The sequence below is a fragment of the Antechinus flavipes genome, chromosome 4, assembly GCF_016432865.1.
Source record: "Antechinus flavipes isolate AdamAnt ecotype Samford, QLD, Australia chromosome 4, AdamAnt_v2, whole genome shotgun sequence".
NCBI classification, from domain to species: Eukaryota; Metazoa; Chordata; class Mammalia; order Dasyuromorphia; family Dasyuridae; genus Antechinus; species Antechinus flavipes.
In genome coordinates, this window is record NC_067401.1 from 348,814,573 (window position 1) to 348,832,072 (window position 17,500).

At 34.8% G+C, this 17,500-nt stretch overlaps 1 protein-coding gene across 1 annotated transcript in view; it reads left to right on the top strand.

The window, feature by feature from the left end:
* Nucleotides 1-17,500, top strand: part of SYTL3 (synaptotagmin like 3) — an 86,646-nt gene that overhangs the window by 43,540 nt on the left and 25,606 nt on the right. Inside the window, exons 4-7 of the mRNA XM_051998017.1 lie at nt 38-89; nt 1,600-1,666; nt 3,403-3,475; nt 13,902-14,026. Coding sequence (XP_051853977.1) covers nt 38-89; nt 1,600-1,666; nt 3,403-3,475; nt 13,902-14,026 — 317 coding nt within the window. The remainder of the gene's footprint in view (nt 1-37; nt 90-1,599; nt 1,667-3,402; nt 3,476-13,901; nt 14,027-17,500) is intronic.

Genomic DNA, 17,500 nt, shown 5'->3' on the forward strand with positions numbered 1-17,500 from the left:
CCCTAATAAGTGGCCTCTATTCTCGTTCTTTTCTCAGGCAAACACGAAACAGCTGGTGCAAAGCTCTTGAAATCTTATCAGAACCTGAGGTTAGTATGGTAGAAAGGACAAGTTGTTCTAGGAAACTGAAGTACACAGAAGCTTATAGGATATCACAAAAGAACTTTTTGATTTCTGGGTGTTGGAACTTTGAAATCCAAATTCTTTATGTTGAGGTCTTTGAAAAAAATGATTCAAATCTAGATTCCTGTATATTCTTATAGAAAATTTTCTAGTATACTTTTTTTTTTTAAAGCTAAGTATTTTCTTTATATTAAATCTCCAATTTAATGATTTGTAAAATGGGTGGGCAATGAGAGAAAGTTTGATTATAGATGGCTGAGGTTCGTTAAAGCTCTGACATTCCAAGACTATGTAGAGGTGTCTCTAGACAGTTTTGTACCAATGGCAAACAGCATCCAATCAATAAATCAGTTAAGAGTCATTTAAGTGCCTATTATGTGTTGGGTACTGCAAATTTTCCTGAAATTTAATGATATGGGAGTATTGAATGATACAGGGTCATAATTGTAAATTCTTATTCAGGTTACACATTAACACTAGAAGGTCCAGACATACCAATTGTCTCAGCAGACACAAGAATTTTTAATATAATTTTTAAAAACAATTTTACCATAATTTACTATAACGTCTACTATCTGTGCAAATGAGCTTGAGTATAAACAATTAAAAGCAAACATCATTTCATCTTGAAAAATATTTTATCTTGCTATTTTTGTTATGTATATTCACATATACTATGTTAATTGATGGAATTTGTTGTTTTGAGGTATTCTTAAATTCTGGTCCATATGGAACTAAAACAATAGCAATGAAGAAAAATTATATAGCAAAGTAGTCTTTTCTATTTTCCCTGTTGTGTAAATGCTTGGAAACTTAGATTTTCTGAAGCTGGCAATCAGTCCCACTGTTACTGCTATTTGATTTGAATCAAGTTTTGTTGTAATTTTCCTATGAACAAAAATTGCTTGGCTTGGGCTTAGATTTATCATTAGGATTTTTCTATCTTTATTTGCTTAGACTTCTCTTAGCCAGTGACTTCTGAGCATTTAGTCCCTTCTTAATTTTTTTTGCCATGCTGTCCCTCCCAAACTCTGAGGTCATTTTCTGAGTGATATTTCCTAAGAAGACTCAGAAAGCTGGGCATGGCTGGTATGGTTGAGGGGAAAGAGCCCTTCTAGCAATTCAATTCTGTAGCCTTAACTTCATTTCAAGAGTCCTGATTGGTTCTAGAATATGGTTAAAGATTTGAAATACTTCCATATTGAAGGATGAAAAACACCTTTTCTCTATGGAGTACATACTAATTAATTAATTGATTAATGGTGATATTAATTAAGGTAAATTATTAAACTTGATATAGAATGAGACTAAAGACTTTCAGGCTTTGGAGAGTATAAAACTCAAAGAAAATTAGAGAAAGCTAAGGTTTTTTTTTAATGTTCTTGTAGTGCATTTTGACCTTTTCCCCACACTCCCCCCTTCCCAACTTTGATTTTGTATTTGGTTAGTTATTTCTGTGTGTTTCCTTGACCGCAGCAAAATTTCCGTGGTTCCTCCCACTCCACCTCCTGTCAGCGAGAGCCATAATGGATCCAACACAGGGGTAATGTATCTGCTTACATCATCTTCTTCTGTGGGGAAGGAGAGATCTAGAAAAAGGAAGGGGATAAGTACAGTATCTCTGAAGGACTAGAAAAAGAGCTTAACCTGTTCTGGTCTTAGTTACAAGAACACAGACATAGTTTAGCATATTTATGCTATGTCTTGAGCAAATTTAATCAAGGTGCCATTGTCTCTGTTTACTTGACTTTTCTTATGCAGCATTGCTATTCCTCATTCTGCTAGCGTCCAATGCCTAATCCATCCCATGACTTTTTTTTAATAGAACTAATAAGTCAGGCCTTTAATTTCATATATTTGGTCACAGATCTATGTACCTGCTCTGTTTAACATGTGCATCTGAGTTGGTATATGTCTAAGTATCCAAGTAACATCTTTAGACCACATTGTAATTGTCTGTAAAGTGAATGGATAATGAGGAAGAATTGGATTATATAATGACCAAAGTTCCTTAAACCTCTGACATTATATGACTCTATGGTCCTATGAATAGTTGTCACTAGGCATTTTTTTTTTTTTTTTTGTGCACAAAGCAGCACAAAATCAATTTATCAGTTAAAAAGTATTCAAGTGTCTACTATATGCCAAATACTATGGCTGAATCCTCAGTTCAGTTGGAGTTGGAGTGGAAAAACCCCAAGGACACCACAAGGTCACTTCTGGGGAGAAACAGTATATAGTGAGCTCTCCATGTTCACCTATGGAGGAAGTACATTCATCAGTGGAGGAAGTACATGCCATCTGGTGACTTTCTAGTTTAATTGTTCTTGTTAACTAGGTGCAATTTCTCCATTATAGAAATACAATGATATCAGTACCTTTTAAATATTGGAACCTTGATACAAGCTTCAGTTGTTTCACAATGCTTATATCTGTGGTCTTATGTATATCATTGTAGTAATGTATGTGTTCTGTTATAATGTCTGTTTGGGAAGGGGAATATACATTTATGGAAATAAATGTATGTGTCCATGTGTTAATATATTTGCTGAAAGCTATGTCTATGTACTTGGATGTGCATGGGTATATGAAATCTATATGAAATTCATATACATAGAAATAATAGAAAACATGCAGAGAAGGAAAGGAATGATTCTCTGGGCATTCTTATGGCTAATTTCAAGCTGGAATATGAATGCCACCATAAATTCTGTTCCCTTCTTCCTTTAAGTTTTAAAGTTCTCATATCCTTGCTATATAAAGGTGAGCCTTTATGGGAAAATGATCTTTTTTTTTTTTTTTTTTAACTTTTCTCCCCTTCCTTTACTATTTCTTCTGTGTGGGGAGAAAACATTTAGTGGTGTCGACCTGGTTATTCAAGCTCCCCTGTAGCCTTATCCCACAACACTGCTCTTTTCCATAGCACTGTGGGAAGGTTAGGGAGAGGAGAAAACACCAAAACTGTAGGAGAGGATGGAGGGAATAGCAAACTCATCCACAATTGAGTGGGGAGCAATGTCTGGGTCAATGAAAAGTTGGCTCTTTTTCTTCTAAGGATTCACTATTCATGCTGCTTGTTCTCTTTCTAAACAATTGACAAAATCATCTTCTTTAGTCTAGGAATTAATAGACAGTGGAGGATAAGGTTCTTATAATTCTGTAAAGCAATGTACTGGTGTTCATCCAACCCCTCCCCCCCATGCCTCTGTGCTTTTAAGTTGGGGGTTTAGAGGCTTTGGGGCCAGACATAATTCTTACTCTCTCTCTGTTTTAATACAGGAACTTGGTCAGCTTAAAGGATTTAATAAATCGATGGAAAATTTGTTTCTCTCTCTTACCACACACATAAAAAGTAAGTGAATATCCCTAATTTGTCCTTAATAGACCTAAGAAAGACACCGATGACTATTTAGTAATGACTTAGAAAAACATTTATCCAATGCCTACTTTGTACCTTTTTTGTATAAGGTGATGAGGAAAAAAAAAACCAACAACAAAAACCTACAAACAAAATAGCTCTTCCCCTCCAGAAGCTTACCTTTTATTGAATAGCAATATTTAGTCCCCTTCTTATAGGTGGGTGCTTCTATTGTGTTGAACAACTATTGGCACTTTATCTATCAAATAGTCAATCAATAAACCTTTATTAAGTCTGAAATACGTGTTGGAGATACAAAGACAAAAATGAAACAGTCCTCTCCTTCATTCCCCACCTGCTCTCAAGGGGCTTTCATTTTATTTTTTAATAGAAGCAACAGGCTAGTCATCCTAACCAAAGCACTGTGTTGTTTTGTCTCTATGCCCCACTGAATCCTGCTCTAGCTCAATATGATTCATTTATATTGACTACTACCTCATCCTTCCATTCCTCAACTCAAGAAATTATAACTGCCCTTCAACTCTATTGAGGTTTGAGGAAACTACTTTGCATCAGATTCTATGATTTATTTGAATTTTATATGGAGTATTTTAGATTATTGCAAGAATTAGAAAAACAAGAAGCCTGCCAAATTCACATATTTGATACTTGTATACAAAAATAGAACTCGTCAGATGTCCTGTGACAAATAAAATTTGTTTGATTTTTCTCCATTGTTTCCTTAGCCTTGGTTCCTCCTTAGCTTTGAAAAGTTGTTATATTCGGCAGTGCTTGTACAGGTTAAAAAACTAAGAGTGCTTGCCAAACTATCCTTATAACATCTTACCTCTTTTTGGGTCAGCTTTCTTTTTTTAATAGCTTTTTATTTACAAATATATACATAGGTAATTTTTTCAGCATTGACAGTTACAAATCCTTTTGTTCCAACTTTTTCCCTCCTTCCTCCTCCCTTCCCCAAGATGGCAGGTTGACCAATACATGTTAAATATGTTAAAGTATAAGTTAAATACAATATATATGTATATATACATATTCATGTCCAAACAGTTATTTTGCTGTATAAAAAGAGTCGGACTTTGAAATAGTGTACAATTAGCCTGTGAAGGAAATCAAAAATGCAGGCAGACGAAAATAGAGGGATTGAGAATTCTATGCAGTAGTTCATTGTCATCTCCCAGAGTTCTTTCGCTGGGTGTAGCTGGTTCAGTTCATTACTGCTCTATTGGAACTGATTTGGTTCATCTCATTGCTGAGGATGGCCATGTCCATCAGAATTGATCATCATATAGTATAGTTGTTGAAGTATATAATGATCTCCTGGTCCTGCTCATTTCACTCAGCATCAGTTCATGTAAGTCTCTCCAGGCCTTTCTGAAATCATCCTGCTGGTCATTTCTTACAGAACAATAATATTCCATAATATTCATATACCACAATTTATTCAGCCATTCTCCAATTGATGGGTATCCACTCAGTTTCCAGTTTCTGGCCACTACAAACAGAGCTGCCACAAACATTTTGGCACATACAGGTCCCTTTCCCTTTTTAAAAATCTCTTTGGGGTATAAGCCCAGTAGTAACACTGCTGGGTCAAAAGGTATGCATAGTTTAATAGCTTTTTGAGCATAGTTCCAAATTGCTCTCCAGAGCCTTCTTTTTTCCTGCTCATTTGTCTTAAAATGTAGAACTCCCTGAACATCACTTGTATCTAGGGATATTCTAGTTAATGTTTCATAACTAGCTCATTGGGGAAAAATAAATGATGTTCCCATGACATTTTGAACATTTGCTCTATTATGTTCTTAAGCCTAGATAATTAACAAACAACCAATTAAGTCCTGATTTGCAGCACTTCCCAGTTTCTAAGGTATAGATGCTCACATTGACAATGTAATAGTTGTTCCATATCTTTTGCCTTCTTTGATCTCAGAGGTCCTCAGAGCTTGTATTTACCTAGAAAGAGGCTTTGTGTTTCTTAGATCCTCCTTCAGTGTATTTTTATTTATCCTCTTTAGTAATTTGTTTTCTATAACTCCACATGGAGCCTTCCAGTGTACTTCATATGTAGCCTTTAGGATCATCTTTAATTTGCCATCTTCCTTTCTTACAATTCATGCTCAGTTATTCTAATGGGTGGACCTGAGTACTATCCCCTGAAATAGTATGTGGCAGACCTTTCCTTTATATCAAGACAGGGAAGAGCAACATTTTGCTCTATTTGCTTACCCATAAAGGATAAATGTTTTTTTAAAATGCTTTGCTTGCCCTGCCAGGCTCTTTGTCAATCCATTCTCTGGAAGAGAGAATGAGGCTGATGACTTTACACAACTCTGCCTCAGTTTGATCTAATTCACAGACAAGTCAAGATAATCACCTTGATGTAATTGGTCCTCTTCAAAAATGAAGGATAAACAGCAACAGTTGTGTGTATATATCAACCAGTAGGTACATTTTCAGCTCTGCCCCTCCCCTCACACCGATGAAAACCTCATTAAACTGGTCCTATCTCTTCTAGCTTATCTAAAAATTCCATTCCATCACCTCTCTTGCCAGTGGATGGTGTAGTGAAAAATGCTTCTGATGCTTACCAGCTGTGTAGCTGTGGGTACTCAGTTTTACTGTATTTTAATTTTCTCTTCTGTTAAAAAAAGGGGGGAGCTGGACTAGATGATCCTTTCAACTATTTTTTCTTCACATGCCAAACAGTTTTTATTTATCACAGAGGAAATAGGAAGTCAATGAATATTTTTGATCAGAGGAGTCACAAGGCAATTTTTATTTTTTATTAAAACTTTTTATTTTCAAAACATATGCATGGATAATTTTTCAATATTAACTCTTGCAAAACCTTGTGTTCCAATTTCCTTCCCTTTTCCCCCACTCCCTCCCCTAGACGGCAAGTAATCCAATATGTGTTAAACATGGTAAAAATATATGTTAAATCCAATATATGCATACATATCTATATAATTATCTTGCTACACACAAAAAAAACCAAAACAAATAGTCATAAGGTAATTAACCTGTGATTGAGGAACATTATTTTTGGCAGCTATAGGACCAGAGAAATCAATTAGGAATATACACGTGTATGTATGCATGTATGTGTATATGTAAGTGTACATTTATGTGTATATATAAACACACATATACATACAAAAATAATATTGTCGCTTTCTCTTCCTCACAAATACTATTGAATCTCCCATCTCCATACATTTGCATAGGCTATCTCACAAATTTGAACTGAACTCTGCTCTTACCACTTCCTTAACTTTTCTTTCTGTAAGAGGTAATTCAAGACCCACTTTCTGCACAAAGCTTTCCTGATCCCCTCAGTTGTTAGTGCCTTCTTTTCCAAACTTCCATGTCTTTGTAAATCTACTTTGTCATACACTTTGTAAATATTTTTTATTTATTCTCTTTGTATTTATTCCATATGAACTTGTATGTGTAAAAACTTGCCAATAGGAATCAATTTACAACACGAGAGACAGATACATAGAAGGCACTTCTATTGATGGAATATGCCAAATGAAAGACATCATAGAACATTAGGTAGTTTGAGTACATAAAGTCAGAAAAAAACTTGGATTATATAATTTATACTTATTAAATGAGTTATATTGGGTACTAATTATAAAGTAAATTACTATATGAGTTGGGGAACTAAAGTTCCTTCCAAATCTAAGGTCCTGGAAATAGATATAGTTTCATTTTATTTCTGTTTTTTAAAGGAGTGCTTTAGAAAAAAAAATCTTTCTATCTTTTTAGAAAACTACAGCACCAGATTTTCTACCTTCCAAATAGTTTTGTTCTATATAACAAGCTGATACATTTCAGATTTTACTCCTCTTAGGAACAGCTTCATTTCTATATGGTTAGCTGTTACAAATTACAATATTATTTTCCTTTTCTTTTCTTTTTTACTTATTTTTAACACACATTGTTTTATGAATCATGTTGGGAGAGAAAAATCAGAGCAAAAGGGAAAAACCATGGGAGAAATTAAAAAAAAAAAAAAACAGAAAAAAGAATTGAACATAGCATGTGTTGATTTACATTCAGTTTCCTTAGTTCTTATTCTGGATGCAGATGGCATTTTCTATCTAAAGTCTATTGGCATTGCTTTAGATCACTGAACCACTGAGAAGAACCAAGTCTTTTATAGTTGATTATTGCATGTTCTTGATGTTAATATGTGCAATGTATTCCTGGTTCTGCTTATTTTTCTTTCAGCATCAGTTCATGCAAATCTTTCCAGGCTTTTCTAAAATCAGCTTGTTTATCATTTAAAAAAATAGAATAATAATATTCCATTACTTCATATACTACAATTTGTTCAGGCATTCCCTAATTGATGGGTATCTACTCATTTTCCAATTCTTTGCTACCATAAAAATAGCTGCTACAAACATTTTTGCACATATGGGTCCTTTCCCCTTCTTTATGATTTTCTTGGGATATAGACCCAAGTAATGGCACTGCTGGATTGCTCTCTAGAATGGTTGGATCATTTCACAACTCTACCAAAAATGCCGTAATGTCTCAGTTTTCCCACATCCCCTCCAATATTTATCATTATCCTTTCCTAAGATTTTCCTAAGATCTGAGAGATGTGAGGTGGTACCTCAGAGTTGTTTTAATTTGCACTTCTCTTAATCAATAGTCATTTAGAGCATTTTTTCATATAACTATGGATGACTTTAATCTTGTCATATGAAAATTGTCTGTTCATATCCTTTGACCATGTATCAGTTGGGGAATGATTTGTATTCTTATAAATTTAACACAATTCTTTTTTATCAGAAATACTGACTGCAAAGACTTTCCCCTAGCTTTGTACTTTCCTTTTAATCTTGTTTCTGTTGGTTTTGTTTGGGCAAAAACTTTTAAATTTAATGTAATCAAAGTTGCCCAGTTGACCTTTAATAACGTTCCCTAGTTCTTTATCCTTTCAACTATTGATCTGGAATCTTATACTTCCCTTTCCTGTCACTTATAACTTCCCACACTGAACATTTCAGTAAAACTAGCTCCTGGAGGTTGTCCTATTCATCATGAGCCTAGAAACACATACATACAGAAGCAAGGGGATCTTTTCTTATGATTTTCATTAATACATGTAAACAGATATACTCAAATACCCAGATACATACCCATATGCTTACACAGAGAAACAGATTTTAAACTCCTAATCCGATCCAGAGATGTAATGGTAGAGTAAAAGATGAATTACACTTGAAGCTATTGAGAGGTAACAGTGTAGTATAGTAGATGAAGAGCTGGGCTTGAAATTAGGAAAATTTTACCTCTGTTACTTACTACCTCTATGACTAATGACTATGACTAATATATTTGGTATCAATTTCCTCATCTGTAAAATGAGAGAACTGGATTGTATCCAAATTTTTATGTTATGAAGTTCTTTGGAAATCCGGACCCCACTGCAGAATAATGTTTTTAAATGCTTAAAAATATATAGTTTTACACAGAAGATCAGTTATATTGAAATGCAAGCATAAGAATATTTTTAAGGCCCCAAATCTTAGATTTAATAATTCCAGCTTAAGAACCCTGGATTAGATGGACTCTTACTAAGATCCTTTTAAATCCTAAATCTATGAATCATAGGACCTGAGATTAAATCTCAGATCTGCAATGATATGACTGAAGATAATTCATTTCCCATCTCTTGGTTTCTGGGATTGTCTATCTGGGATGTGAGGGAATTAGAATGGACAATCTCTGATCTTCTAGCTTTGGTCAAGGATCCCTATATTATCATTGTGTATGCACACACTTTTATATATACACACATGTATTTCCCTCTATAATTTAAAAATATAGTGAGGAAAAGGGCCAATCCTTGAAAAAGAGTTGTGAGAGCCTCAGTAATATTTTATTCACCATCATAAAGCGTTTGACAACCAAAACTTGGACTATTGCCAGTCCCTCATTAGTTAAACAATGAAGTTATAGTTGATGATCTCCCAGGACCCTTCCAGATCTGAACCTGAGAGTTATGAAGCAAGGAGGCACTGTTTAGAAATTATTTAAGTTAATTGTGGCCTCCAACAAGCAAGAGTTATACCAGGGAAAGGAAGAAGGAATCAAAGAACAAATGTTTTCCACTCTTCAAGGGGGCTTTTGAGTTTAAGATATTCACTGTGGAGACGGGGATATTTATTGTTGATCTCAATATACATTCCCTGGATATATTAATTAGTTGTATGACTTTAGGTAATTCAGGTCCTTCTTTAATCCACAGATTCTCCATTTGTACAAATAATGGAATTGAATGATGTAACATCTGAGCTTCATTCCAGTTCTAATCTCCTATCATGCCTGGATTAATTCGTAGGCTAAAAGGCAATGATTGATTCATAATCACAGAAAGGTAATGTGGTATTCAATAAACAGAAGATTCCCAAGAATCCCTACTGATACTTAACTGTGTAACCTTAGGGAAAAAAATCATGTGATGATAGATATAGAGGGGGAATGAACCTTAAAGATCATCGAGTCTACCCCACCTCATTTTGTATTTAAGAGAACTGAGGCACACAGAATGTCCCACAGCTGGTAAGTGTCAGGGATAGGGTGGTGTTGAAGCAAGTCCAGCATTTGATTCACTACTTCCTACATCTCTGAACTTCCTTCATCTGCTGTGGAATGTAATAATAATCTTTAAATTATCCATCCTTAAGGAGATAGTGTGTTAAACCTCAAAATGAGCTATTTGGGGTATTGGAAATGCATACATCCATTTGGTCAGTAGCCAATTTGTCATTATTCATCTTTTCAATATTTTCTAATCTGTTTCTTTTCATTTTTGATACTAATAGTTTTCCGGTAGTATTGTACGGAGCAGATAAAACTTTTGTTTTAGTGCCGGTAGAAGCATATGTATGTGGTGGAAAGACAAAAAGGAGAGTAAGGGGGAATGGTGGGATTGGAAGGAAGGACAAGGGACCTCTCAGGATATTCCAGTGGAGTTCAGTGTGTCCATCAGAGGGCAGTGTCCTCCCGGTTGGGAGAAGAATGATCTACTTTGGTAAAACCCCATCATCACTAAGACTTTTTCAGAATTGGGCACTGTTGCCCATATGTCTCTGTAATCTTGCCCAGTCTCTGTAATCTTTTGACTCATTGTAAACAAAATAATGAAATATTTCTTGAAGAAATGGATTATCTAGATTTTAGTTTTTTAAAATAGTGTTAACTCCAGGAGAATTTCCATTTGATCACTCTTCTTGGAAAAGGGAAAAGAAAATATGATGGAAACAATTGCTTCAGAAACAGTCTATTCTCCCTTAATCTTATTCCTACCTGTCAATAGGTATGGACTTAACATGACTGTGTGCCAAATTTGTTGTAGCGTCTGTTGTTCAGGAGTGAAGGGAGTCTCTTCATTTGGGAGATACCTATTCTTAATCACAGGTCTGGACCCTCTCAAGTATTTTCTCCTTCTCCCTCTCCCCTGTTTAGGGAAGCTTTTTTTTCATGTTAAAAATGTAAAAAAAAAAAAAATAAATAGGGGATTAGGAGTTGGGATAAAACAACTGGATTAGAGATAACATTGGACTAAATCTTAGAAATGAAAGTTCAACTTCTTCCCATCTCAAATTGAAAGTCACCCTAAGATATGATAAATTTCTGTTACTTTGGAGTGGGGTAGGAACAGGGCTGCCAGAGTTAAGAAGCAATAACGTATAAGGGAAATGTTGAAATGGCTTACTGACGGATATGGCAGGATGCCTTTTTCTTGATCAGATAGACTGTTATCTGCTAGTCCTATCTGAATCAGTACTAGGCACAGAGAAGGGTTTTCATTAAATATTGAGTGAATTGGTATTTAGTCAAATGTTGTATGAATGATGATAAAGGTAGGAGGAAAGGCTAGATGATCATTTAAGATTGCCTTTGTAATCACAACAAAACAATAACAGTCAATGTTTATATTGTGCTTTAAGGCTTACCAAACATTTAATACACATTATCTCATTTAATCTTTTCAACAACTCTGAGGTTGGCACTACAAATGGTTTGGTTTTATTTGTTTTTTTTTTTTTTTTTTTTTTTTTTTTTTTTTTTTTGGGTTGGGTGGATGGGTAGAAAGAATGGGTGGGTAGGAGGAGATCTGTGATTTCCTTGTTGATCAACAACTGCTCAGTGATCCACATTCTTAGAAGTCAGCCTAAGGCAAGGAAAGCCTAAGGCCTATGGCCAAATAGCTAATATTGTAATAGAACCATAATTTTCTTGACTTCAGGAAAGGTCTGCTCTCCACTATGCTGTGTTACCTGTCTCAAAGGGAGTTTTATTATCCTCTTTTACAACAGAAGAAACAGAGGCTTAGAAAAGCAGGCTAAATAACTTGCTTACAGTCACATAGTTTCTAAGTTTCAGAAATGAGTAAATCAGGGACAATAAAAAACAAGAAAATAGCTTTTGCTAAATAAGGAAATTTTTTTTCCTATTAAACTTTTCACTTTTTTCCCTTTTCCTTCAAGAAGTTATTAAATAGAAGTTCATGTGATTCAGAATTTCTCATAAGGATACTCTAAATCCCATTTAGTACTCTCATATTAAAAAAAAACTGTAATTTTATATATTTATAATATTTTTGCAAGGAACTTCTTGAAAACTGTTATTTGTTAGATGGCCAGTTTTTAATTTGAATAAACACAGAAGGGTAGTGTTTAATCAGAGAGAAATATTTCTCTACAACTCTGGCACTAGTAGCTATTTTTCAATTTCAGTGTAGTACAAGGCAGATTAACATTTTTTCCACGAAATCTATTCCTTCTTTATCTTTGCAAAGTGGAACATGATCTTTGTCCATTTTTTGATAGCTTGTCACTCATCCATTCTCTTGCCTACTTACTATAGGTGTTTCTCTTCCCCCTCCCCATTTACCCTCCCCACCTGCAAAGATTCTTTTCTGAGTTCTCTACTCTGTTTACACTCTCTCACTGATCTCACCAGCTCTCCCTAGATTCAATTATCTCTCCAAAGATAACTTCCAAACCCATATACCTAACTCTTATCTTATTCTTGAATTCCAGATAGTTACTGCCAAATACCTGATGAACATCTCCCTCAGAATGTCTTATCAACATTTCAGATTTAACATGTTCAAAACAAAACTCATTTTCTTTTCCACATAAATTGATTCCTTCAGATTTCCAGTATGCAACCTTGGAATCATCTTTAACTCTTCTCTATCCTTCACCTTCTCCCCTAAAAGAAAAAAATTCCAATCATGTGTCTGTCTCATGGATTCTTTTTTTAAAACATTTCTCTAATCAGTAGATTTCTTACTACTCACTTCTAATTACTTTCCTGGACTATTGCAACATCCTCCCTATTGTTCTTTCTACTTCTAGTCTTTTCCTTCTCAAACCCATCCTCCATACATCTGTAAAATTGAGATTCTTAAAACACAGAGAGGCAGTATTGTACAGGAATAGAAAGCTGTTCTCAGAATCAGGAAGACCTGAATTTAAGTACTGTCTCTGATTCTGGTCGCTAACATGACTTTGGGTTTTGGTCATTTGACTTCTTGGTGCCCCCAAATTTATAATGGGAAAGGGAGTTCCTCACACCCAATATCAATTGAATCACTGGTTCAGCTAAATCATAAAAGATCCAGTAACCATGTTACTTCTGCTCAAAAATGATCATTGGTTTTTGATTTATAAGAGAAATTAGAACTCCCTTACTTTGGCATGTAAAACCTTTCACTGAACTCTCCAGATACATTTTGTATTTCTCCCCCTCATGCACTCTGTATTCCAGACTGGTCTATTATTCCATTATCTCGACATTACATTACCTGCCTCTTTGTTTTTGCTCAAGCTGTCCTCCATGTGTATATTGTCCTCACTTCTTTCTCTTAGACACAATCCTTCCCTTCCTTCAAGACTCAAATCACAAGTCACTTCCTAAATTTTCCAGACTTTCCATTTGTATATTTTCTCTTTCTCACTTTCCCTCTGTCTCTCTCCATCTGTCTGTTTATATCTCTCCTTTTTCCTTCTCCTCTTCTCTGTCTCTCTCTCCAAACTATCAGATAGTGACTTCTTTGAGTTCCTCCTCATTTCCATTCAGTAATATCACCTCCTGGAAGGTAAAAGGGATTGTTTTTTCTTGGTATGATCAGAATTTAGAACAATGCCTTCAACATAGTAGTTGTTTAAATGTTTGTTAAATTAAATTTCACACATTTTATGAGCTTATCGTTTTAACTGCAGAGACTCACAGTGGATGGAGCAGCTTTTTGCTTTCTTTCATTCTACCAAGTACATCCTATTTTTTATTGGGTTGGGTTGTAAGAAAACCTAGAGAACTGGTATCTAGATTTTTCTTTCCTTGCATTTTTTTTTTTTTATAGAAATCTCCAAATCCCAGAATGACATGACTTCTGACAAACATCTCCTCACAACCAATTACAGGGAGGGTATGGACCAGAAGGAGAGGAGGAGCCAATCTGATACTGCCATCAACTTGACAACCAGGGTACAAGCAAATAAGCCAACTCAAGCTGGGGTTCCATGGGCTACCCTGAGAATTTAGTTTTCTTAGAGGATTGGTGCAGATTCTGGGGCAGCTAGATGGCACATTAGGTCAGGAAGGCTCATTTTCCTGAGTTCAAATATAGCCTCAAACACTTATTAGCTGTGTGATCCTGGGCAAGTCACTTAACTCTGACTGCCTCAGTCTTCTCATTGTAAAAATGATCTAGAGAAATAAATGACAAGCCATTATAGCATCTTAGTCAAGAAAACAAAAAAAAAATGGGGTCACAAAGAATTAGATATGACTGAAAAAATGGACAACAACAATAGATGTTCTTAAATTGTTTTATGTTACCTGGGTCTGTTTGGCAGTCTGATAAAGCCTAATTGCTGACATTCATAACTAGAAGAAATGCTAAATTTCAGTTAGAGTTCAGTACATAAAGATATGATTTTCCCACCCAAGTTTCTCCCAAATCCACTTATGAATTCAGTTTAAGAACCCTTAGGAGAGAATAGAAACTGAGCATGGAATCCTTGCGATGGCTTTGATAGGTCAATTAAATCTTACTACATCGGAAAAGGATATTTGCTTCAATGATCTTCCATCTCATTTTGACTTTTATTTTGTTGGGATTTATATGGAAAAACTAAATGAACTGAAAAAAATGATGAAAAACTCCTATTTGGGGGAGGTTGAGAAATTAAAGTTCAAAATTCAGAATGGATTTAGAATTCAGGTAGGGAAAAGGGGAAAAGGGCAATCAAATATTGAAACCATATATTCTTTGTGTTGGTTTTTGGGAGTGACAGTGACCTGGATAAGAATTCTGCCTCAAATATTTATTAGCTGTAAGACCCTCAATGACTTAACCTCGATGAACCTTAAACTACTCATCTATAAACTGGGGATAATGACAGTATCTCATATAGTTGTTTTAAATCAAATGAGATAATGAGACAGGTGCTTTGCAAGCCTTAAAGTGCTATATAAATATGAGCCGACACCATCATCCTCATCATTAGCACAGTAATTTTATGTTTAGAAAGCCTTCTAACAATGCAAAACAAATCTTTAGGCTGCCAGAGTCAGAAGGGAAGTGAAAGAGTATGGAGTCCAACTTGTAAGTGAACAAAATCCCCCTCTGTACACAGCAGAGATGTGGTCATGGAATCTTTGCTTAAAGGCCTCCGGTGATGAGGAACCCTCTTCCTCTCCAGGTGCCTAATTCTTCTTTCGGACAGGTCTCTAATTATTAGGAAAAGCTTCACCAAGCCCAAATCTTCCTCTCTTCCACTTAGAATCACTGTTCTTTATTTGGCTTCTGGGGGCAAAAGCAATAATTAATCCACAGTGCTTTGAGTACTGGAAATTTACCAAGATTGCCTCCCTTATGTCTCCCAAGCCTTCTCTGCTCCAGGCTAAACATCCTAAGTTCCTTCAATACAAAAATGGATTGATTCACATCTACTTTTGTCTTTGGCTTAGAGAAGTAAAGAACACAGAAGGATACTGATGGTGCAGCCCTGGGCTCATGACAGACTATTGGAGACACAAATTCTCTTGGCAACTAAACTAAAAGAAATATCTCACCCAAACCCTACTTTCAGAGAAAGCAAAAAGTTCAGCCCTCTCCCAGGATTTTATAGCTCACAGTTTGCCAAAAAGAAAAAAAAAAAACCAGAACAAAACAATTTAACCTCAACTCTTTAATGGGTCACTTGCATTTTTATCCCAGTGATAGATTTTCTTCTTTAGTTGCTTCACTCCAACAAAGCAACTAAGCCTTGCAAATGGGATATCACAGTGATATTTTGGATATGAGATACAATCAAGAGGTTTGCATATAGGTGGTATTCTAGTGTCTTATTTGACTAAACCAAAGTGAAAATTACTCCCATCTCCTGTCCTACTAGCTGAAGGAGACCAAATAAAAGAGGGCAATTCTAAATAATGAGATGTGATGAAGTAGGCTGAACTCTTCTCCTAGAAGGTGGACCATGTTATCTTTTTTTTTTTTTTCAGGAAATGCTTCAAGAAGCAGTTAATAATAAGAATATTTAGATAACACTTTAAGTACTTTAAAGGCTTAAGTTATGAGATATTGGTGCTATATATATGTCTTCCTATTTGATAGATGAGGAAGCTGGGCTAAGAGAAGTTAAGTGACTTGCTTTAGATCATAAAGATAATGTCAAGGGTGGGATTTGAACCTTAGCTTTCCTGATATCAAGTCCAGAATTCTGGCTAAACTATGCTGCACTTCCTCTTGCATATAAAAATAAATTCTTGCATAATAGAAGGGAAAAAGAATCTGTGTTGTAGAATATAGACTGAAATCCTAAATATTGACAAATCACAGAATATTTATTTATAAACATTTGTCAAATTTATGACTCCCTGGAAAACAGGTTAAACAGCTTCTTTATCTCATGGAAACTTTCTTCAAGATGTCAATCTTGAAGAATTCTTAATGTTTACTAAGGAAGTATAGACTCTAAGCTTGAATCCAGAAGATGATGGCAACAGATTTAAATACCTTGATTTTCTTGAGGCAAGACATATAATCAAGAAGAAAGATAAGGATTTTTTTATGTTAAGAAGTTGATTGGCATCCTAAAGCCAAATATTTATATAAATAACTCACTAAGAGCAAGTAAACCATTGTTTACACATAAATACACACATATATGACATAGTTAATAGATAGCAATGGAGTGTCTCTAAAAAAACCCTGCACAATATGAATAACATTACCCAATAGATCTATACAAAGATCAAAGGTTTCTTTTTCCAAAAAAAAAAAGAGGAATTAATGTTTACTGAGAACACAGAAAATATATTAAGATGTATGGAAATGTTTTTGGAACAAACAGACTTCATAAGGCAATACTAAAGTCTAACAAAAGTTGTATTACACTGAATTTATTGAATATAACTAAAAGTGTTTCATTTCTGGATGACCAAGATGCAAGAATAGAATTTAAAAGTCCTCCATGAGTTGCATCAATATGAGCTCAGACAACAATATGTCAACAATGAAGTATTGAATGAAAACCTAAGTCATGCAGATTTGTTTATACAAATGTAAGGTAATATGATAGTGAATGAGGATCAGGTCATTGCAATCAGAAATTATTGAAAGATTATCCTATAAAGTCCAGACTTAACAGATCATTGCAGAATAACAGAATGATAGTGATTTCTTCCAGGTAGATTTATATTTGAACTCCATCAAATAAGGTAATAAGAATTTTTTCATTAATTATGGTAATAGATTTCAGCATATTCAGCATACTCATGATTTCCAAGCTATGTGTAATGAAAAGCATTCAAAATATAGAAACTTGAGGCAGAATCAAGATGGTAGAACAAGAGGAAGAAACTCATCCATCGAATGTTCTTTGTAAAGATGTAGAAAATTAACCAGAACAAATTCTAATCAGCAAATTCAAAAAAAAAAAAAGTAACAAT